The 23,717-nt window shown below is 36.4% G+C and overlaps 1 protein-coding gene across 3 annotated transcripts in view; it reads left to right on the top strand.

The window, feature by feature from the left end:
* KIAA1958 (KIAA1958 ortholog) overlaps positions 1-23,717 on the top strand; it is a 90,818-nt gene that overhangs the window by 50,115 nt on the left and 16,986 nt on the right. The window contains exon 3 of one of the 3 annotated variants that reach the window (XM_087822844.1): positions 12,492-13,487. The exons of the other annotated variants lie outside the window; for them this stretch is intronic. Within the exon in view, the coding sequence (XP_087678970.1) occupies positions 12,492-13,487 (996 nt within the window). The remainder of the gene's footprint in view (positions 1-12,491; positions 13,488-23,717) is intronic. 3 annotated transcript variants of the gene reach the window in all.

Consider the following 23,717-nt stretch of genomic DNA (forward strand, 5'->3'; position numbering starts at 1 on the left):
CCAGCAATAACTTCTCTTTCAATCTAGATCTCATTTATGTAACTCATGGCTTGTGTTCCCAAGAGTGTATTAGACCCAGAAGAAGTATTTCTCTAACATGGGGAAAATGATAAATTATGCTTCTATGGCTACAAGATGATTTTAAGCTTTATTTTAGGTAAGAACAGCGACCAGATTTGCAGTCAAGTAAACTTGATTTAATGATTGATGTACCTTAGTTGGTTTATTGACTTCAGTTATACACGGATCAGGCTGACTCTTCAGTACTGCCTTACAACTACAGGATTGCTTTCTTAGGCAAAACCAATAATCTTTATTGCCTTTTTCAGTTTTCTTTATTTTTATCAAGGTAATACACGTATGTGGCGATCAATAAAATAATATTGCTGAACAATAACAATTGCTGCACCTCAATCTCATCACCTCATAATCCCACTCTTCAAAGAAACCTCTTTGGGGCCTTTCTATTAAATTCTTCCACAATTCTAAACAATTTGTTTATACTTCTGTTTCTTGATTTTTTCCTTCGATTTATCAATTTCAGAAATTAGTTAACTAGAGTCCTAGTTATGAATGAGGAATATTTAACTCATTTTTATTACCCTTCTAATATTGGATTGTTATGCTGTTAAAATACACAAGTAACCAATAGAAAAATTAAAAATAATGAAAGAAGAAATAAATTTGCTTTCTCCAACGCAGGGTGAAGATACCTGTGTTCGTGTCTTTCCTTACACTGTTCTCTCCTCCTTTCTTCTAACCATCCTCTTAACTTCACAAGGTCATCATATCTTTATTCTCTTTTCTGGCCATAACTGTCTTTTCTGCATTATCTTTAGGTTGACTCTGAGCATTCAAAACCAAAAACACCATTTATATTATTTTGATAGTGTAAATATTGTTTATTGCTTTATGTATTCTATGATGGAATTTCTTTTCATCCTGATGAATTTCATTACCTGTGGGACATTGAAAAGAAAATATTCCTAACGGTTGTTGTGGGGATAAATGACTTAATCCATGTAAAGGGCTTAGAACAACTTCTGGTACAAAGTTAGTTGTCAGTAAGTATGTCCCAGCATTGTTTTTACTACTGTATTTCATTGCATCTGAAATGTCATTGATTGTAAGGTGTACCATTATTTTATGTTCCACAAAGAAAGAAAAAGTATATGACCAATTAAACTATAATCCCCAGGAATTTTGAGGCATTTCAGAGATGTTCAATTATAAAGAAGTGTACCTTAGTATTTTTTTGTGTGTTTTCCTAAAAATTTTGGTAGCATTTCTTGACAGAATAGTAGTATGCCCTTATACCTGTGTCTTCTCCTCCACATTACCATTTTGGGTCTTAAGTCTTCCATTTTCAATTTGGACGAATTGATTTAATGTAAGCCTAAAGTAACCCTCCCACCCTGTGGTTTCCTCTGGGTTGTATCCACTGTTCCCTAGATTTTATGTATTCCTCTATTTTTCCCCTCATTTTGCTGGAGTCCAGATAATTTCCCAAGAATGGATATGTGGAAAGAAAACTTTGAATCTTTATGTCCAGTAGGGGGTGTGCAGGAGGCAGCCGATTTATATTCCACTCTCACATCAGTGTTTCTCTTTCTCCCTTCCTCTTTTAAAAAATCAATAAAAAAATTTTTTTTTAAAGTTTGAATCTTTTAAGTTGCTAAACATTATCTTCCTCTAATATGAATTTTAAAGAGTTTTCCTTTACTGTTTGTTCCTTTTACAAGGATTATATGTATTTATAGTCCCTCAGATCTCTGAGAATTTTAATTAGAAGTTTTTAAAAGTTGTCAGTTTTCTCTTGATGCCTAGTTTAATTGTTTGTTCACATTTAAGAACGCAGGACAGGAATCTAGGTTTCTTCTGCACCTTTATACAGTTATAATTACTGCTGCTAAATTCTGTATAATGGAAAGCAGCCATCTTGTTGTTAAGAAAAAAGCTTTATTTTCCTGTTTTTCCTATACTTATAAATGAGCAATAGAAAGCTAATCTATGTAGAAAAATACTTAATTTTATTGTTAACTTTTCAGATACATGCTTTATTATCCACTGAAGTTAACATCCTCCTATCCATTAGGTTACTACTACTTGGATGGAATTTAATGAATATTAATAGCCTAACTCAGAAAAGGAGGTAATTTATTAGAGTTTGGTGCATTTCCATTTTTATGTTATCTGATCTCCTTTGCTTTATGTGCCATACATCTTTTGTTTCAAGTTGATTAATAATTCCTTTGTGTTTTTGCCTGTATTATGCATTTTCAGTATAAGATGCCTTCACATTTTGGTTCCCACTAATTAAGATATGCAGTCGTGTAAATTGAATGCGAATTTAAAGGAAGAAATGACTTCTACTCAAAAGTTTGTTATAGCTATTTCTGTTGTGGTAGAGCATTTCATCTCTTAAATTTATCACATGCTACCTCATGTATTGTGCTTGAGTTTGTTCTCAGTCATTGAAGCCATAGAATTTTGGCAAACTCATGAACATAAGTGCTTCTCAGATACTCAGTTCTGACTGACATACTGATGAACTATTAACAAATGGTGATGATTATTTTAGTTCCAAACTCCTCGTCAGTAGGCAGGGTCATATGCTGCTAGTGCTCTTTGATTACTGCATGCCAAAGAGCAGTAAAAATAGTCAATATTTATAGAGTGCTTATTATCTCACTTAATTACTTATGGAACTCAGTTCCCACAACTCTATGAAGTTAGCACTATAATTAACTCCATTTTACAGATGAAGAAACTAAAGCTAGAATGGTTGAAGTTGTCGGAGATCACACAGGGAGAGCGTGGGAGAGCTGGGATTCTGACCCAGGCAGTCTGGTTCCCAAGTTCATGCCTTTAACCATTAGACTCACTTGCCATGGTGACGCTGTCTTCCACGTTTCAGCATCCTCCCTCCTAGCGCTTAAAAGTCCTCTTTGAGGACCTAGACCAATTTTTCCTCAGTTTTCTTCATTTCTCCAAAAGCTTCATTGCCAAAACTTAGAGTTTTTACTCTTCCATTTCTGGTCCCAGTCTCCATCTGCCTTTTTATTGTCTAATTGTCTCCCTAAGGAGAGGATCAAAGTGTTCAACAGTTGAGGAGACATATACAGATGTGCCTAAAACAATGCCTGCTGTGTTAAAGTGCTGGATATATTTCTTTTGAATGTTGAAGTGACTATGCAAATAGGAAACTTTGTAGAAAGAAAAAAGATAATTCATGTCTTCTGCTTCCTTTTGGAAAAACTCAGGCTGCTGTGTGGAGAACAGTTTGAATGGGGGAACAGTGGACATAGGAAATTCTCAGTAGCTAAGAAAGGAATTTCTTTGTCACCAATAGATAATAAATCCAATGCCAAATTCTTATTCAAGTCTTAAAAGTCAGTAATTTTAGATAATCAAAAGGAGTATGTTAGAAATAGCAACTCACCAGGCATTAACTGTGTTAACAGTAATTTTCTTCTTGGACATAAGACAAAGCAAATTTGCAGAGAAAAATAAAATAAATCCCAAAAGAAAACTGAAGTGTATAGTTAAGGTGGAATGGACTATACTCTTGGTGATTAAAGAGTAATATTTTAAATTAAAATTTTAAATCCATTATATACCAGAATGTATCCAATGACTATGGATGATGGCTTTTTAGACAGTTTTGCTATCTTCTTTATACCTTTATTTGGGGAAAATTTTTATATTAAACCTGTATTTTATGATAAAATGAATAACATTTTTATTAGGGGAAATATACATGAAATATTCTGCTCTTGTGAATGGTTACCCTTCAATCATCTGTTTTTTAAGACTTGAGAAATTTCTAAATTAGAATATATTTATGCAAAACATATTTAAGGGCATATAAACTTACTGAGGACAAATGTAGTCGTTGTTGAATTCCTGAACTATGCAAAGACTAATTTTTACTTTTGAAAATGATTTACTATTCAATAAAACTTTGCTTAAGAGTCAGATGTTGAAAACAATGAAAGAACATATATAGCTTGATGAAATAAAGCCCGTTTAACAGTATTCTGTGCTGTATAGTAATGGAGTCATCATAGAATTAACTGGAAAAGAGAGCCATGTGTGTAAAGCTATGGCTTCATGACTGAACTGGAAAATGTAAATGTCACATCTATAATGAATCCATGTATCTTAAATGACTGCCTTAAGCAGCAAAGCGAGAATTAAAAAACAAGGCTCCTTTTGGAAATTGTACGTGATGTTTTGTATATCAAAGTTTGGTGGCAGCAGCTCACTATATATTTTATGTATTACACCAGCAGCAGATATTTCAGACATATCAGAAGGTACTCTTGATTCAGTGTCTCTGGCTGTATAATAAAAAAGTGGGGGAGAAATCTCTACAGTCTCGAATAAGCAGTATATCAATGAGTACTGTCAGATTCTGTAGAAAATTTCCACAGCATGATTTATTACATTAATTACAGTCATGTGGGTTTTATGCCGCTAAGCCTGAAAATGCAGCCACATTCTAAAGTTGATTTAAAATATATTTTGGCCAAGACGAAAGTGCTTCTTATTGTGATTAATGGAGGACAATATTTACCCTCTTGTTCTTGTCTTTCGCCTTTGGAATGCTTAATTTCTTTTCTGCGACTTGAAATTAAGTTTGAGATTTGAGAAGCTTCATCTAGCTTTTATTCACTCCTGTCATCTGGTCTCCTTTTTGCCTCTTTGTATCTTAGTTGTCACTGAATGTGGCATCTCCTTTTTATGTACAGCCTGTTTGAATTTTCTCCTAAGCAAATGTGGGCTAGCCTATAGCTGTCCCTAGCTAGCAGAAGTGACCACAAGGCTTGTTAAGTCCCACCTGGGGTGCTACAGCTCTTTTTTGAGGGGGAGGGAGCAGTTGAGAAACCACAAATGCAGCCTTCTTGGAGGAGGGAATTGCATGATTTTACCCTCTTTAGTTGTGTACTGAACTCATACAGTCGCATAATGTCTCTTCTTGTAGTGACACAATAAGCTTGTCCAATCACAGGATTCTAGGTCATGTGGAGTGGAAGGTCTCCTGAGAGCTGTTTTAGATGTTAACTCCAGTTGCTTACATATGTCCGTTCAGGATATGCCTTTCATTGGTGACCTTCATAGATGTAGCTTGGAATAATTAGCATATATATTTGCTACAAATTAAAGCACCAATAGAGGAAGAACTCAGTTGAAGTAGAAAGACTTTGATTTCATGGGTTGGAACACATTTCTAAGCAGTGAGATGTTTAAAGAATTAAACTAGATGATTTATGTGCCCAACACTGAGCTAAGTGATTTGCTATCTTATTCAGTACTCATACAACTCTTACAAGTACAATTATTATTTTGTATACCCATTTTACAATTGAAGAAACTGAAGCTTAAGTTAAAAAAAACAAAAACCAAACTCATGCAGATTCACATAGCTGGTTAAGTGGCAGAGCTGGGATTTGAACTGTGCTCTTATTGGCAAAGCTGGAGCCATTAACCATTTGCTACACTGTCTATGTCAAATGCCCTGAAAGGGACGAAGTAAGATTCGATTTGAAAAACTGTTTTTGGCAATTAGGGAAACAGTGTTGAACTTAATTTCAGAAAAGTTGCAAAAGAAAAGATACAAATCTAGCGGGTCTCAGGGAAATAATTATTTAATTCATTTGTTATTTTGTTAATAATACCACTTAGTCCAGTGTGATTTTTGATAGTATTTTTCACTGAAGCAGAAATCAAACACTTATTATTTATTTATTTATGAAGCAACTGTTCTGGCAGGGGAAACACTTTTTTTCAGATCAGAAAACCACCTATTCCCTCACGAATGCCAGAGTATAACTGAGACTGGATTTGGACTGAGGCTTATTTGAAGGACTAATTTTCTAGGTGTTCTTTAGGGGGAAGGAGAGATGACAGTATTTAAAGCATAGCCTATTGGACCACACCATTATTAGAATTATCTGAGGACTTGTTAAAAATGCAAACTCCTGCCCTGGCCCATATGGCTCGGTTGGTTGGAGCATAGTCCGGTACACCAAATAAGGTGGTGGTTTCAATTCCTGGTCAGGGCACATACCCAGGTTGCTTATTCGATCCCTCATCAGGGCACATGCCCAGGTTGCTGGCCAGGGTGCGTGTGGGAGGTAATCCATCAGCGTTTCTCTCTCTCTCTCTCTCTCTCTCTCTCTGTTTCTCAAAAAAAGACAGACTCCTGCACCTTGTAGGGCCTACACCATAAATTAATTCCTTGTGTTGAGGATCTGCAAGGTCAGTTCCTTGGCACATGCAGTATTTTACCCCACCTTCCAACATATACAGCTCCTTGACCTGATTCAATCCATAGATAGAGAGATCAGTGAATATGCATGGGGAAGAGGTTTTTTTGTTTCTTTACAGAGAGAAAGAGAAACGTCAGTTGACTGCCTCCTACGCGCCCCCTACCTGGGGATCAAGCCTGAAACCCCGGCACGTGTCCTGACTGGGAATCGAACTGGCAATCTTTTGGTGCTTGGGCTCCTGCCCAACCTAACTGAGCCACACCAGCCAAGGCAGAGAAGGGGGATTTTTTGTATGTTTATTTGCCTATATTTTATTTGTTTAATAATACCGGTAATTTTTGTGTTGTATTTTATTGCTAAATTTTTATTAAGGAGAAAAATTTTCAGATTCTGTAGAGTCACATAACAGAACCAGGAGAAATGAGCAGATGACTAATGTTTGTTTAAGTGATTTCTGCTTCAGTGAAAAGCCCTATCAAGAATCATACTGGACTAACTGGTACTATTGTTCTGAATTTTCATGCTCCTGAATGTTTATGGAGGAAATGTGTTTTATGCCCACTATTGGAAAAGATTAACCGAGCATAAAAATAATTTGCTGGTCAGATAGCTACAATAGCATGCAAGTCTGGCTTCAATTAGCGATGTTAATAATCCTAGAAAATAGCCTGCCTTTTAAAGTTCTAGGAGAAAGCATAAAATATGGAAGGAGTTGGGTATTTAAAGGAGAAAAAAAAGACACTGGCTTTTTAATATATTTTGTAATAGTTATAAGGTTATATAAATTTGTTTTTCACTTTTAAAGTAAATCTAGTTGTGTGTGTTTTTTTCAGTAAATTGCAGGGGTTAGGAACTATTGCTATTTTCAAAAATGAAACATGAATGTTTGCAAATACGAATTTTGTAACCCCAGACAAATAAAATTGAAGTTGGCCTATTTCCTAAGATGACCAACCAGGGCATTTATTTTTTTAAATACCGAGATTATTTTCTTTGAACCTAGAAAGAGTAATAAGGAAACATTTTTCAAATGAATGTATGTATGGAAGAAGTAAGTACCTAATAGGCAACACCATAATGCCAGTATAATCTCCTTAAAGTGGAGGTCAGGATTGGGGGGAGAGAGCTATCCCTTGACTTTATGGATATATTAATTCTAGTATGGACTTTTGTTAAAGTATTTTTTCCCCTTATCCTAAGAGTAAGATAAAAATACTGTCTGGCAGCGATTTGTGTGATAGCTGACACGTCCTTATTTCCCAAGAAATTAGCCCAGGGAAAAGCTTCCAGGGGCCCCAGAAGTCAGTCCGTGCTATTATTATAGATGTCCGCATCACCTGCGCTGGCCACAGGTGACTCTCTGAGGAGCCTAACAAAGGATAAAGTGATTGAGACGGTGACTGTGAGTCCCGAAGTTTAATTTTATGCCACTGCCTTTTGTTTTAGCCCTTTCCAAATGCAGTTCTTTCTAAATGGTCTAAAGTGGATTGTGTAATTACACGGAGTTATCTCAGTGACTTTCCTTTCAGCTTTTGTGTTAATTCAGTCAACACATTTTTAATGAATGCTACATTCTTGAGTGCCTTTCCAGACCTTGGGAATAAAGCAGTGAAGTCCTGGCTCGCACAGAGCTCACGGTCCGCTGGGGAGAGAAATATACTAAGCAAGTTACCAAGTAAATATGTAGTATGTCAGATGGTGATAGGTATATGAAGAAAATAACAGAATAAGGGGAATAAAGAATGTCAGAGGTAGAAAATTGGAGTATTGATTCCCCCCCCCCCTCAAAAGCAGCTTTTTCATGGCATTTGGAAGTTCTTTGCCCTTCCCACCTCTTTCCCTTTGCTCATACAGTTTCTTTCTGGAATGCCCTACCCTCCTATTCTGATTAATCAATTGTTACCCATCCTTGAAATACCTAACCCAGGTCCCATTTCCCAAAGGAACAGAGCTCCAACACCACTCAAGTCCTGTTTGATTTCTTTTTTTCTATCTAAATTCCTATAGGATCTAGAGCCACAAACTCAGTTCCAAATTACACAGCTGTGTATGGTCTTTTAAAATTAGTTTTAGCCCGGCTGGGCGTGGTGCAGCGGTTGAGCGGCGACCCAGGATCCAGATGATCAGGGTTCGATTCATGGTCAGGGCACATGCCCAGGTGTGGGCTCGATCAGTGGCTCTCTCATCATTGATGTTTCTCTCTCTCTCTCTCCCCCTCTCCTTTGCTCTCTCTGAAATCAATAAAGATATATTTAATAAATAAATAAATAAAATTAGTTTTGTGTGTAATAGCCTCTATTCTAGCTATGATGGAATCTATATAACCATCAGGGACTTGCCTTTGACTCTACCCTACAAGTCGTCTTAAAATGCTTGGGGGCACTGTGGGTGCTTACAAATGTGAATTAAATATTAATTCCAACTGCAGCCTCATAAATATAAGTCTACTCACCAGATTTCTTTTTACTTTTACTTTCCAAATGTAAAATATATTTTTATTTGATAAGCTGATGGGTTTATCATTTAGCGATTTATAAGGAGAATTTGAACATCATTTGTTTTCTCTATTGAAAGGACAAAATACTCTAAAATGAAAATAATAAAGAAGTTAAACATCAAGAAATGTGTTTTATTGCTTCAGATGTATTACTTTAATAAAAGCATAAAAGAGATGTGGTAAGTTAATTTTTTGTTAAATTGAGTGCTATAGCAGTAGAAGCAAAAGGATCTGGATTTAAATCTAACATAAATCTCAGATTAAATGAGAACACAAGATGCTGCTCTAATTATGTGTTTTTCCATCCCATCTCCTAACAAGGGAGGTGATAACTGGACTAATGGGCCATAGAGACTATGTAAATAAGTACAGAAAAGGGACTGTAAAAACTTAGGGGCCCCGTAATAGTTCCTGAGTCAGGGCCAAGGCTCCCTCTGGGGCTCCCCTTCAGGTCACAGATCTCTTGGAAATCAGTAACCTAAAACCTTTCTATTTTTTTTGGCTACATTTGTTGCAGGCCCACTTCACTGTACATGTTTCCCTGTCAGAGAGTAGAGCATTCCTATGAAATCTTTCGTAAACTGAAATGGCGTTAGAGCTAAGAAGCAATTACCATGAGCTTATATGTCCTTATTCCGCTCACCACGATTGAAACGCTGAATTTATGTCCAGTTTTATGCTCATCATTCCACTCCTACAAGCTCTCTTGGCTTTTCTTATACTTGAGGACACATCTTGCTGTAGGATGCACAAAATAAATCACAATATGGCACAGGTGCTCACAGACATAGTTCAAAGCTGTGGCAGCTTGATGCTGAGATGCTGAGCACAGTTCCCAGGGAAGGAGCTTGGCGGGACTGCCTCTCGCGGTTAAGAGCCTGTGCTGCTTCTGTAACGGCTCACTGCAAAACCAACACGGGATGCTGTTTTCACGACAGTGAAAATCCTCTCCCGATTTCTTTCCATTAGCCAAAACGGGTAGTATTATGCATAGGGCTTTTGCAAAAGTAAAGTGGCATGATGCAAACTTTCAGAAAGGGGTCGGGGAACCCATACTGAGTTTTATGGGGTGACTTCTCCTTTTGAAAAGCTTAGAGTAAGTTTAAGTAATAAATATTATGACTCTTGTGGATGGTACACCAAGAAATAAGTGACCATTCAAAGAACCAAGGTCACTCAGACCTTCTACTTAGAAGATACTGGCTATTGATGCTTAAGTCAAACACATGTAAACTCTTTTATTCATATACCCTTTAAAAGAACTTTGAAAAACTGTATACCACTAACTCATTTTTAAATTGACACCCTAAGGCTTTCCATGTTAGTTTCAATTCATGTGTTTTTGTAAAAAGGAAGTAGAAAATACTGAATATTATGTTAGATGAAGATGAGATTTGACTGTAACTAGAATCAATATTTCATATGATTTGGTAATAGTTGTTAAACATCCTATAAACAGAAGCATGCTGAATCTGAAAGAATTGAATAAAATTTTAACATTTGGTAGCCCTGAAAAATATTCCAGTTCCAGTTCAAAGAATCAGCCTCACTAACCTATAAATAACCCTTTCAAAAGTCCTGAATTCAGAACACTGCAAATCAGGCCCAGTTACTTATATTAGAATATGTATAAGACACAGGACTAGAAACATTATGGATTTAATCACTAATTTATAAATTTTGCTTGGCTTCTCAAAGTCTTTTACACCCCAGAGTATGCACCATGGTAGATTTGAGACGGGAACATATGGAAACTCCACTTCAGACAGATAAGTTTTAGGAAAGATTCCATGGGAAAGTTGAGGAATGACATTTTTTCCCTAAAGTTGTCTGTGAATGTTTATTTCTTAGAAAGTCTTTGTTTGAAGTTTGAAGACTGCTGTGATAGATATTTGAACAAGTAGCCAAAATAAACAGATGTGCTGGCCCCTTTGGCTTTACGTGTAAACAGTAAAGGAAGCCAGCACAGTGAAGGTTACATGTAACCTATGTCTCCCATCTTTTTTATGGAAAGAGATGCATTTTTATACATATCTTTATTGTTGATATATAAATAATTTTGAATGGAAGAAAATAGCATAACTGAAAGTTAAGTCTAATGAAGCATAAAATGTACTTTTGTACATTTGAATTTTGGTAATGTCTCAAAAATGTGCCTATAAAATTATTTGCTAGTGTAGTGAATTTTAATTAATTTCATTTATAAAGTTATGAGGATTTTGGCAATTACACCTTAGGACTGTCATTTCAAAATAATATTTATTTATAAGTCTGTACAGTAATGCAAAAAGTAGTATGTTTCGTGAATAAAATTCTGTTTATTAGAAAATTTACTTTTACTGTTGTATGTGGTTATTGCAAAAACTTCTTTCCACTGAGCAACCTTACAAATTAAAGTTTTCCTTTATAAGATAATTAGAATAAACAAAATATTTTACCTTATTCTGTAGAATCAGAAAGTATGTGCATATGTTGTTTTAAAAGCAACATCAGTGTTTGCCTCTCAACAATCAGTTGGAAAGCCCAGTTTTCCATTGTGTAATTTCATTTTTAGGATTTCTCTTGAGTTCCATACATACCATGTCTGATATAATAGCGGTGATTTTGACAAAATGTTTTTATTGTTAAAAAAATTCCAAATTTAAATTATATATTACTGAAAGGAAGCCATTTAAGTAATTATTGAACTTAATCATTGCAAAAAAACCTGAATGAAATACATAAGACATAAACACTAGAACTTCGTTTCTCAAAATGTGTTCTTTCGAAGCTCATCCTGACCATGGAGGTGCTAGTTAAAATGCAGATTCCTAGGCCTGCCACCTGGGAATCTGATTTTCGTTGAGCATCCTGAGTGTCTCTGAAGCACCTCAAGTGTGAGAACCTCTGCTCCAGAGCAGCAGTACTTAATCATGATGACCCATAATGGAAAGAGGTATCTCCGCCAGTCCTTGGTGGCAGAGTATAAGTAATAATATAATAAAATAAAACTACCCCGGAGGCAGGCACCCCCCCTTCCTTACATCTCTCAATAGCCTAATTCAAGTTCCACTGTCCTGTCTGTAGCTACAAAGCTGTATCCTCACTATTATCCAAAATGACAAATATTTTTATCACTTATTACAAACCACCCTGCAGTTACATACAGAATATTTGTAAACTCTGTTTACCTGAATTGCTCTAAAATAAGGGAATTAACCGCTGTAAATGATCTGTTCAGTAATTTCTAAGTATAGACCTCTAGTGATGTGCGAAGTCACGGATTCATATATTTTAGTTTAATTCAATAAGGTGGAACCAGTACAGCTTCTGGTTTCACAAATGACATGATTCAAAATGAATGTGTCAGTTCTAATGGGGTCCTTGCACACTGCAGTAGGAATCATTGCACATTTATGTCTCACATTTTTCCTAAAACGAAAGCAGCCTCTAATCACACTCTTCCCATAAACCTTCACACACTACACTATGTGCCAATGACACAAGATACTCGTTTTGATTGCAGTGGGCCATACTCTTGTCTAGTACATCATTTGTCAGTATAATAGTTGACTATTACAATGCAGCAGGTATGTAAATAACACTTATCAGTGATCTCTGTAAAATTGATTCCTCCTTTCCCTTTTCATTATAAAAGGAAACTTTATTTCAGAGTAGAAAGTGCATTGTCTGAACTCATCAACACCCTCTCTATCCCTCCCCTCCCCAATTTGTTGCAGACCAGGATGAAAGAGCAGCTGAGCTCAGCAGAGAGCAGAATGAGAAAACCATCCGGAGCACGCAGACCGCGCTCCGCAATTTCCGGGAGTTCCTCATCTCCAAGTATCCTTCTGAGACGAGAGAGATTTATGTCATCCCTTGTAAGGAGCTGGATGCCTACCTTGCCTCTTTCTTTGTGGATGCCAGGCAGAAGGACGGGTCCGAATATGAACCCAACAGCTTGGCCAATTACCAGTGTGGACTCGAACGGTACCTGAAAGAACACAGGTACGGCTACAGCATCACCAGGGATAAGGAGTTCAAGCGCTCCCAGGAGGCCCTGAAACAGAAGCAGATTGAACTCCGCTGCAAAGGGAAGGGAAATAAGCCACACAAGTCCATGAAGCTCACCTTTGCTGACGAGCTCATCCTGCGGAAAAGGGGGTTGCTGAGCCGCTACAACCCTGAGGGGCTGCTCAACCTCGTCTGGCTCAACAACACAAAAGCTTTCGGGCACTGCACTGGCTTCCATGGCTCTACCTTGAAGTGGGGTGATATCCGGCTCCGGGTAACAGAAACGGGGTTGGAGTACTTAGAGTGGATGGGTCAAGACACCGGCGACCTGAACGCCAAAACCAAGAGAGGAGGGACGGACTCCCGTGTGTATGCCACCCAGCACGCCCCACAGACCTGCCCCGTACAGGACTACAAGGAGTATGCCCAGCGGCGGCCTCCTGCCATGCGCTACGAGGACGCCCCTTTCTACCTGTCCATCAAGCCAGTGGTGAACCTGGCGGCTCTGCATTGGTACAACTGCCAGGCCCTTGGCAAGAACAAGCTGGCCAAGATGGTGAAGACCATGTGTGAGAAGGGCAACATCCCCGGCAGGAAAACCAACTTCAGTGTGTATCAGAGCTGCAGCACCTTGTCCGAGGCGCAGAGCAACCAGCTGGTGCTTATCTGTAACAATCTGAGCCAGCAGGCTGCCCAGTCGGTGGCCGGGCACTCCAACAGCGGCAATTTCATCGTCTCAGCCTCCTATGACTCTTCCTCAGACACTGCTTGACCAGGTGGCCTGAGCTAGACCCCGATTTGGTTACTGTGTCCAGAGAAACTGTGATTAAGCACTGCTTCTCATTCCCTTTTCTCCGCCTCAGTGTTAACTTTATAAAATTATAAATACATAATATATTTTTCTTTTTACAAATAAGCTAATGGAGATAGTTTAGTATTACTGACATAGTATTTATAGGCTTAAAAACAAATGTACTTGTGGGTGATTAAATGTACTTACTGTTACAGACTTTTACAAAACCATGGTGGTTCTCAGGCAACACAAAGTAGAGAAGGAATTCTGTTTTTCAAAACATTGTCAGAAAGGAAACAGAGTCATCCTAGACGCTTGTGTCCTCAACTGCTTTTCCTTCCCACCCCACGGCTCGTTGTTAGTCTACTTAATAAATGGCTTTATTTTTTAATTTTTAATATTTTTCTCTTAATCAGGAGGAGGTAACACTATCTTTACTGCTTACACAGATTGCATTCAGTCAGATCCAGAATATGAAAGTGTTGATATAAACTCGACATCAAGCTACTTATATACTCTTTTTTTTTTTTCCTTAATTAGAATTTTAGCTTCGGTGCCTCGTTTTTTGCAATGTATGAAAATCTAGAGGCTTAGCTAACCTTTTTTTCTTTGGAGGGAAAAGGGAGTAGTAGCAGGAGAGAATAAAGGTGCCATTCTTTTTGGAACATACATAATTTTTAAATAATATGCAAAGTCCAATATTGTGGCAAAAAAAAGACTGTTAACATGGCTCATTTTTACTGTTGTGCTTGAACCTGGATAGAATTTTTGTTCCCTAAGAAATCAGTGTAAATGAAATTTGGTTTTCAGATTTAGAAGAAATTTAAAACTACCAAGGCTTTGAAATCGTCCCAAGCATTAGATTGTATAAAGAGAAGGAGGAGAGTAGGAAAGTCTCACTAAAGATCTAGAAGCACTAGTTAAGACAACAGAAAACCTCATTCTCTTCTAAGCTCAAGTCCCTCTTGAATTATTTATTTATAAGCATTAAACTCCAGTATCTTTTCCCTAGGGGATTACTTGACTCTGTAGTTGAGATCAAAGGAATATTGGCACTCATTTTAGGTAGCAGCATTTGTTACCAGATTTAGCTGAATTCAAACTATTCTTGAAAATGTGCAAAGTTTCTTCTACAGTAAATATAAGTGCACTTATCTGTAATATCCTGCAATTATAATAATAATAATTTTGGTTAAATAGCTCTTTGTGGTAGTTTTTCCAGGATCTTTATTTTCAAGTCTTGAAGCCTGTGGTGAATTATTAGTTAAGATACTTCAAAAATAAAATAAATTTAGACATTAGGGCCACAATAAAGCTGAGCTAGGTTCCTATCCTGTATAATCATTAATGCATAAAAAACCCAAATCTTAATTGCTTTATTGGACCTGGGCATTCTGTTGGGGAATATTTGTTCTTCAAGGCAACCTCCTAAATTAGCTAGGAAGGTAGGTGGTGTTTTATGCCTTACTTATTGTTGACCAGGACAGATTTAATTTTGATTTGTTTTGCTAAGTCATCGTTAGCTGAGCTTTGCCACGGCTGGGCAGCTCTTTCCAACACTAAGTCATAAGCCCGTGAAGACCCTTTTCTCTAAGCTGTGACCTTTCCTTTGGCTCAGGAGCGGGAGGTCTGTCGTGGACGTCATGTGGTGGAATCATATTCATGTCATGACTCATCCTCCATAGAGAGACAAACAAGAAGAAAGGGCGGACGATATCTTGCTTTATTTTTTGCATTAATAATGATGATAGGCACCATTTTTAATCCAGTATGTGCGCCAGCACTGTGCTAAATGACTTATATACATCAGTTATACAAGAAATAATTACTGATTGTATGAAAATTAGGAACTCCAGATAAGCATTATATATATACACATATATATACATATATATATATATACACACACATATATACACACACGTATATCTGCTAGCCAAAAATAACCACCGTTAAAATTTTTGATAAATATTTCTTCAGACATTTCAACATATATATATGCATTTGTATGTTTAATATCTTTAATCCTTTCAACAACTTTGAAAGGAAGGTGAGTTATCTTCATTTTATGTTGAGAGCAAGACAAATCAGTTAGATTGTAGCTAAGGAAATGGTACTGTCTGTCATCTGACTCCAGAGTTTTTCTGTTTACCTTTTAGTTTCCTCATAGTTTCCAGTGATTTGAGCCAGATGGGGGGGGCCCAGTGTCTTCCCAGCCCCGTAGGGGTGCTGAGTTCTCTTTCGTGGCGGCACTCTCTGCCACCTAGTTCCTTCTCTTCCGTTCATTTTGAACTGTGGGTCTCTCTCTCCCAGTCCTCGTTACAAAACATTCCTAGTCTCCTTATTATATAACTGGCCTGGAAGTGCACAGGACGGCCTACTGTAAAACAACTTTTGAAAAATAAGGATATTTTTACGTAGGGCACTTCTCACGTTTAAGGAAAGGTTTCTGTAAAGAACACTCAAAATATGATTGCGCATTTTACTTTTGCATTGACATATTTTTAAAAAATTCTTGATATGTTTTAGACACTAAAGTAAGTTTGTCATGCGGAAGAAGGGTGGTCAGTATGCACTGAGAAAACAACTGGGAAATTACAAATTTCTGTTTGTGTTTATTGAGGTACTAATATTAAAATCTCTCTCCTGTTTAATCCTATCGTGTTTTCTCTTAGGAGAGCACAGTTAAATGGAGAATGTCCTTTATTTTTATTTATTTATTTTTACTTCGATGACTGAAACCAAATAGGAACATTGTGACAGGTTTAGAAAATCGTTTTCAGAAGAATGGCTTGGTGGACATATAGCCGAATTAGTATCTTGGTTGGTAGGGCTGGTCTGAATACAAGTCCTAAGTACACATCATAGTCTGAGTTAAACTATGAAAAGTTATCTGCAACTACCTCTAAATTTTGTGGTTTTGTATGAACAATACTGAAGACATACCACTGCCAGATGCCATTTTTATTGTTACTGTAACTTAACAAAATTGTATCCATACTGTGACAGTGGTAGATGCCGGAATCATTTACGTTCACTACCATAGAACCTGCTGCCTTCCACGCAATCCCACGGTTCACGTAAAATCACTAAAACTTTACTTACAGTGTCTACACTTTAAGGTCAGTGTGCTGTCATGTAAGAAATTTCCCAGTGCCCTTCACATGACTCTGGAAGTTTTGCACTGTCTATAACAAAAATGCCAACCCATCTGTCAGTTTGGATGACATAGTTGCAAAATTCAGTTTTCCATATTCATGTGAGTGACTGGCTATTGAAAACCATAGATGGTAGCAATTTTTTTTTTAATTATAAATTTCAGAGAGGGAAGAACATCAGTGTGAGAAAGAAACGATCGGTTGCCTCCTGTATGCAACTGGACAGGGGATTGAACCCGCAACCTAGGTATATTCCCTGACTGGGAATTGAACCCGTGACCGACCTGGTGCACGGGACAACACTCCCGCTAACTGAGCCACACTGGCCAGGGCTGTAGCAGTTTAAAACACACACACAGACACACACACAAAACCTGTAATGTTTTCAGGATGTTTATCCAGCAGCGTTTATGCTTAGATCCCACTTGCTGTCTTGGTTAGTAGGACCAGTCTGAATTGGTTCATAAATACACATCAGCTATTTAAACTACTTGTTATATTGGTTTTTCCAGTGTTAAACTTTTCCTACGTTAATTCACTTTTCCCTGTGTTAATTCATCTCCTGATCTACAAAGGAATAATCTAAAAAATTTCTAGCATAGATTGAGTCTCTCTGGCTTTTCAGTTAGATCCTTTTCTGTCCTTTCTTCTGTAGCTGCTTGGTCACAAAGTGACTGTTATACTTCTGTAGACTCTCTGAAGTGATAAATTAGAAGTGAAATCCCTGGTGTGATAAAATCATCAATATTCATTCCACTCCGAATGGCTGAGACCAGTGCCATCACGTGGCATGTTTGTCAGCACATTGATTAGGCCCCATCCCTGTAGTTTTTGTGAGATGGGACATTCAGCGGAGTTTGTTTGCCCTGGCCGTGAATAGAGAGCAGAAGTTTATGTCACTCTCTAAAGAATACTTACCTTTGTCGTGGAGATGGGTGTGTACGTGCACAAGTAATTATATCTTTAAAAGTGATTTTTGTTTTTATCCCAAATAAACAACAAATCCAATTTCAAGAGAGTTCCTTATAATTCAGAAAAGGGATGGGGAGATTCTAGGCCTGGAGAACACCTCTCCTTAAGCCCAAAAGTGATCTTGCCATCTACCAGATACTGAATATTGGTTGCCAGTCTGCCTACAGATTTGGTGCCAGCAAATTAACATTATGTAAGAAAATACTTTGTTGTTCTTATTTTTTGTTTTTGTTTTTTAATTAGTCATGACTGTTTATATAACAAAGCTTTTGGGGAGAAATGCCATTATGTTTCTCAGAATTAGAGATTAACTGTGAAAGCATTCATATTTTTTTCAAGTTTGACTAGAAGAAACATATTAGAGACAGTATATATTAATTGATTTTAATCAGCCTTTTTCTGACTGGTTTTCTTTATCTATAGCAAGAATGTATTTTGGTCTTTATTTTTCTATCCAAAATAAAAGCTGTAATACTTGGCATCTATAAATAAAAACTCCCTACCATGTAATAAACGAAGTAAATTTCTAGGCCTAGGTGGAATATGGGGAGTGCATGATAATTTATTGTGGTAAAATATTTTAAAAGTCTTCAATCATGAAAAAAATTGTTACAAATACTAAAGCATTAACAAGTTCTCAATCATTTCAATATATTTTTTAAATATGCAAGATATATCTGTGCACATTCACCATGTGCTGTGGTGCCGATAGTTACTTATTAAGAAACACACCTTTGGCAAGGACATCCTCAATTGCGTTTTGTTTATTTTTTTTCTTAATGCATGGTATTCAACATTGCTTCTCCCCACTAGGATCTGGCTGAGATGCTGTGAATGCACAGCTTTTTATAAGGCAGAGTGATGAAGCTCAGATGACATTAAGAGATCCTTGCCGTAGAATGTAGCTGATCAAGAAATACACTGCTTACTCATCCTATTGGTGTTTGGTGTATTTCTAATGATATAAAAACAGAAAAGAGGGGATGACGTTGGTAAACTGCCAACAACTCTGACTTCATTTTTCTGAACAGAGAAAAGAAGATAAGATCCATCCTGTTTGTAAATTGACCAGTCGGGTCTGCCAAAGCTGAGGAAAAGACCCAATACAGTATTGAAGATGGCATTACTTTTAAAAGAGCATTTTAATACATTTAAATTGAGTTTTTATGTAAACTATGACACATTTAAATTAGACTCAGACTGTGGATTAGGTCAGAGTACTATGTTGATCAGAATTAATTAGGGCAGAGTATTAGGAACATCTAAAGCAATCCAGCCCTGTTCTTTCACAGAAGAGGGAAGCAGCCCCAGAGACATGAGATGAATGCCCGAGTGCACACACCTTAGAGTCAGGGCCAAGACTAGAACCGAAGGAACTGAGGCATCCTCACTTCCAGCTTGTAAATAGAGTCCAGGGAAGAAAACCAGCGCTGCATTTTCAGTACATTAGAAAGGATATCTTTGTTTTTAAAACTGTAAAAATTTTAAGCCCTCAATCACATTTCTATTAGAAGTTCATTCAAGCTGACAGTTTTCAAATAGGATTCCCCCTCCCCCCACACGTGTACTTTCACTATTCATTGTGTAGTATTATATCTTGATTTTAGCAACTTCTTTTGAAATTTGATGGGATAATCTCTAAATGTCATCTGCCTTTTTATTTTAACAAACATCTCTTAGCCTACCCCATTTATATTTAGTTTTCATGTATGGAGGGGAAACAAGGCACAATTTTCAGTAATAAGAATTCTATAATGATTTTAATCTATAATGATTTTAAACTAAAAAGTAACTTAAAAAAAAAACTTGGTATGCATTTGAATTTCCAGCTCTATAGCATCTATATTACTGGTTTTTAATGCAGTCCACAATATCCTTTTTTACTCTATGAAAAGTTTAAAAAGTCACCTTGAAAGTTTGGGACATATCTTCAATCAAAATGATCAAATTTCTATCAATTAGGATATTTCTGAAGTGAATTTACTTAGAGATAGGAAGGGGAAGGAAAATGGGAACTATGAAAGAGACTTAACAGCGGGAAGATATACAAAAAGTATCTGTAAATTCTCACATTAACCCGCTTACTCTTCAAAAGGGAATTCAAGCATAAATAAAAATGACATTTTACAAATTTTTATTTTACAAATTATATTTACTAAATTATAGTTGAGAAAAGATGAAATTCTAGGATGTTAGAAAAGTACAATGAAATTTTGTCTTTTGAATGCAGTGTTGAATTTTGCTAGACTTCTAATGTTCTTTGTATTACACTGGAATTAGAGGGCATTTTTACCATTATGCATTTATTTCAGAGAGCTTTGAAAATGTTTGGCATAATTTATTTATTTGTGGTTGGTAGAATTAGGAGGACATCAGCAATATAGAACCCTAACAGTAATTGTGCGTACTGTATTTAAGTGATTTTTATGCCCGTTTACTTTCTGTAATTTTTATATTTTATAAATCAATACCTTAGTATGCTTCCACTAGAAATTAATTTATAATGATTATTTATACTGGATGTAGTAGCAAATCCATTTTAGTATTAATCCACACAGATTAACTTTATCAAACTGAACTTTTATATCTACAATCCATTCTATTACAACTTTTTAAATAGCATTTATAACAAAAGAACTTTTGTTTTATAAAATATTTGTTACAAAAAAAATCTTGCCAAAAACCGTTACAATTTCTATGCATTGTGTAATATTCAGTGACGTCTTTGTTGAGGTTCTGCATGTTGTAGAAGGTGCTCTTTCATATGTGTGTTCGTAGTGTTTATGTGGAACTGTTAACCATTGCTGCTATCACTTATTGTAGTTAAACTTAAAATCTGTGCTAAGGGGCTGTGCCAGTCGACATTGTATGTGTGACTTGTGAAAGTATGTACTTAGTTGTTCAATATTTTGAGCCAGCACTTAGTGGCCTCTACAGAAGGAAATATTGTAGTTGTCAAGTGGTGCCAACTTCAAAATGTTTCGTGTGTGTAATTCCAGGTCAGCTTTTCTTCCATGTTATCCCAGACTTTGCGAGGGAAACCGTTGCAAAAAGCGGAATTCTGAACTTTTTCAGTAGCCCCCCTCCCAACTTAAATCTTTTTTTTTTAATACTTGAGCACCTTACAGAGAAATCCAATAGAATGACAATATAGCAGCATAATTTCCCTTGGTTTGGATATTTTTGATTGAGCAATGTAATAACAGGACTATAAGGTGCGTACATTATTTGTGTTGGTTATCATAGCTTATGGTTTGAATTGCATTTAGTAAAAATATTTTGTTTTTAAATTTTATTTATAAGTGACCATGGAAACCTCAGAGTTCCCAAATATGAACTTTTATATTCAGCATTTGCATACACTTACTGAACATATTTTGCTGCCTCACATCAGAATGTTTTCATGCCCACTTGTCTTTAGTTGGTTCCTAGTAGTTCCATTTTGCCTCAGTGACTCCATACAAAGTCTGAAAGTAAAAAGAAAAATATTTCAGTGGTTTATTTCTGCTATATTATTAAAAGTCAAAATGGGGGGAAATATCATTATACTTGTTAAAAGTCAAAATGGGGAAATATCATTATGCTTTTTTATACATTTATACTCTTAAAATGGAAGGGAAACTGTCATAAAATGTTAAGAAGCCTCCTTCCTTAAGACCCCTTTTACACCAACATCCCCAAATTCCTCAGTCAGTGCAGGGTTTCCTTCTGTCTGTTCAATGGGTTTATAATGATCGGATTCCTTTAATAAAGGGACAATCCCCCTGAACTGTACAGAGGCTTTTTGTGTGACTGTCAAATACGTGGTGACAGCCAATGCCATATTTGGAAACACTGCTGCTGAAATTGCAGATTTAATTCTAAGAGTATTAAAACTAATTCGTCAAGGCCCCTGCTGCTTCTTTGCTTAAAGGGAAAGAAAGGCAGATTTTCACTGTGAGCCTTTTCTCCGGAGCGTGCTTTAAACATTTGCCCTTCAAGGGAGGTAGTAAAGCAGTAACAGGAAATTCAGTCATGCATATTCTAAAGAAGTTCTGCCCTTACTCAGTGGCCTTCAGAGTAACACTGAAGTATTTCTTGATTCCTGCATTGGGGGTTTTCAGGCAAGGCCTGTGTTCTTAGAATTCCTTTTATATCTTGGACACCAAAGACTATGGCATGATATATCCTGATGATTAACATTAACATTTTCTGTTCGATAGCAGTGGGCACATTTGTTTGAATCCTGCTCTTGGATTTATTTACCCCCTTTGGGTCTTCTGTATATTTTGTATGTCTGTCCTGAGGTCCTTATGCCTAGGGCAACTTTTAAATTAAATAATACGCTCATATTTATTAGGTTTCTAATTTATAGGGTTATAGTTCCACTAGGATTAAACATTTTTTACTGCTGATGTTAGACATTGATTTGCCCCATGGTGAGCAATAGCTTATACCTTTTTCATTTGTAATCCGAAAATGTAACTCTGACCCGATAGGCTGAAACCTGGTGAGAGAATGACTGGAAGCATTTTGGATTCAACAGAATCACTGTATATGACTTACTGATCTGTTAAAATGAAGAACTTTTGTGGTTTAGTAGAACGAATGCTGTATTCAACCTAAATTAGGTCTTCCATCTTTCTTACAAATCATAAGAATGATTTTAAGATTCCATTTACCACTTACTTAGAAGTTAATTGGGAATTCAAAGGTAGACGTCAGTTTAGTGTAATTTAATACCAGGCATCTATTTAGAAATAAAGCCACACAATTAATACTTAGAAAAGTTTTGTGAACAATAGAACTGTTCTTTGAAGATGCATTTACTTTCCCCCCTATTTGTTAGGTTATCACTTTTTATATATTTTGTGGCCACTTGGCTTTTAACTGATATTACATGACAAAAGCACATGTGTGCCTATTCACTCGAATATTTAAAAATTCTCTTCTTAAGCTGCTACAGTTACAATTTGTGAAAGAGAGAGGAGAAGGGTGAATTGAAATAGGGAGAAATTTCTGTTACTATGTTAAAATGTGTGACTGTGATACTGTTGGTTAATATTCTGCCAGTTGATGTTTATAATATGATAGATCTTTTTTGTTATTAAGTGTATACTCTTGATTTTATTTTTATTTTGCTGCTCACTGATCTTTTACACTAAGATGTTTTCATCTTTATCAGCTCACTGTTTTTGCTTCATACTTGTCTGTGTACTTGTGCTCTAAATAAAATCCTAGTTTTATGTCTCAGTAGCTTATTCCATTGTGTGTATAATGTTTGCCTGTAATGTAATAGTGTAATTTTCTATTGTTTTCATTATTTGTCGGTACAGCCTAAACTTATGGAAATAAGAAAAACAATCCAATAAAATCAGCTAATGTCTCTATAATGAGAACATGTTTTAATCACCGTATTTTGTCTGTATTTGGGTATGACTAGTCTTTATTCACTTAATAAATGGTTTCCTGCAATGCTGGCTGACTTTTGTAGCTATAACAGTTTAAAAATGACTTAAACTGTATTATGAAAAACAAAATTGTCCTGATCACTATGCATTAGCCTCATATAGTCAATGCATATTAAGCTAAGCATTCCACATCAAGTGTTTCTAACCACTGAGGAGGGGGAAATTGTGGAAGGTGAAGCATTTCTGTATGTGAGTGCTTGGAAAAAGACCATAGGGTAGGGAAGATACTTCAGGAAGGCATCTACAGCTGAATTAATCATGTGCTTTCCTGGAGCCCCAGTCCCCCAAATCCTGTTTCAGCACAGAAGGTTCTACTCAAACTCAGTATCTCTCTGTCTCTGGAGCTTTGTCAGCCAATCGTGCAAAGTTACACCAAGCTAAGTAGATGTGGGCTTCCGGACTTCCTCTTAGGAAAAATCTTTTTGGTCAGATCAAATTCTTCATATGCTATTTGTTGCATTTAGCACACTTGACAATGTTCTCTGAGCAGAATAGGAATGATTATTCAAAATGATTATAAGTGTTAACTTCAGACATCTTTGTTGTGTCACTAAAATTATTTAATAAAGAAAAGCATAT

The sequence above is a fragment of the Miniopterus natalensis genome, chromosome 12 (assembly GCF_054644295.1).
Source record: "Miniopterus natalensis isolate mMinNat1 chromosome 12, mMinNat1.hap1, whole genome shotgun sequence".
NCBI classification, from domain to species: Eukaryota; Metazoa; Chordata; class Mammalia; order Chiroptera; family Miniopteridae; genus Miniopterus; species Miniopterus natalensis.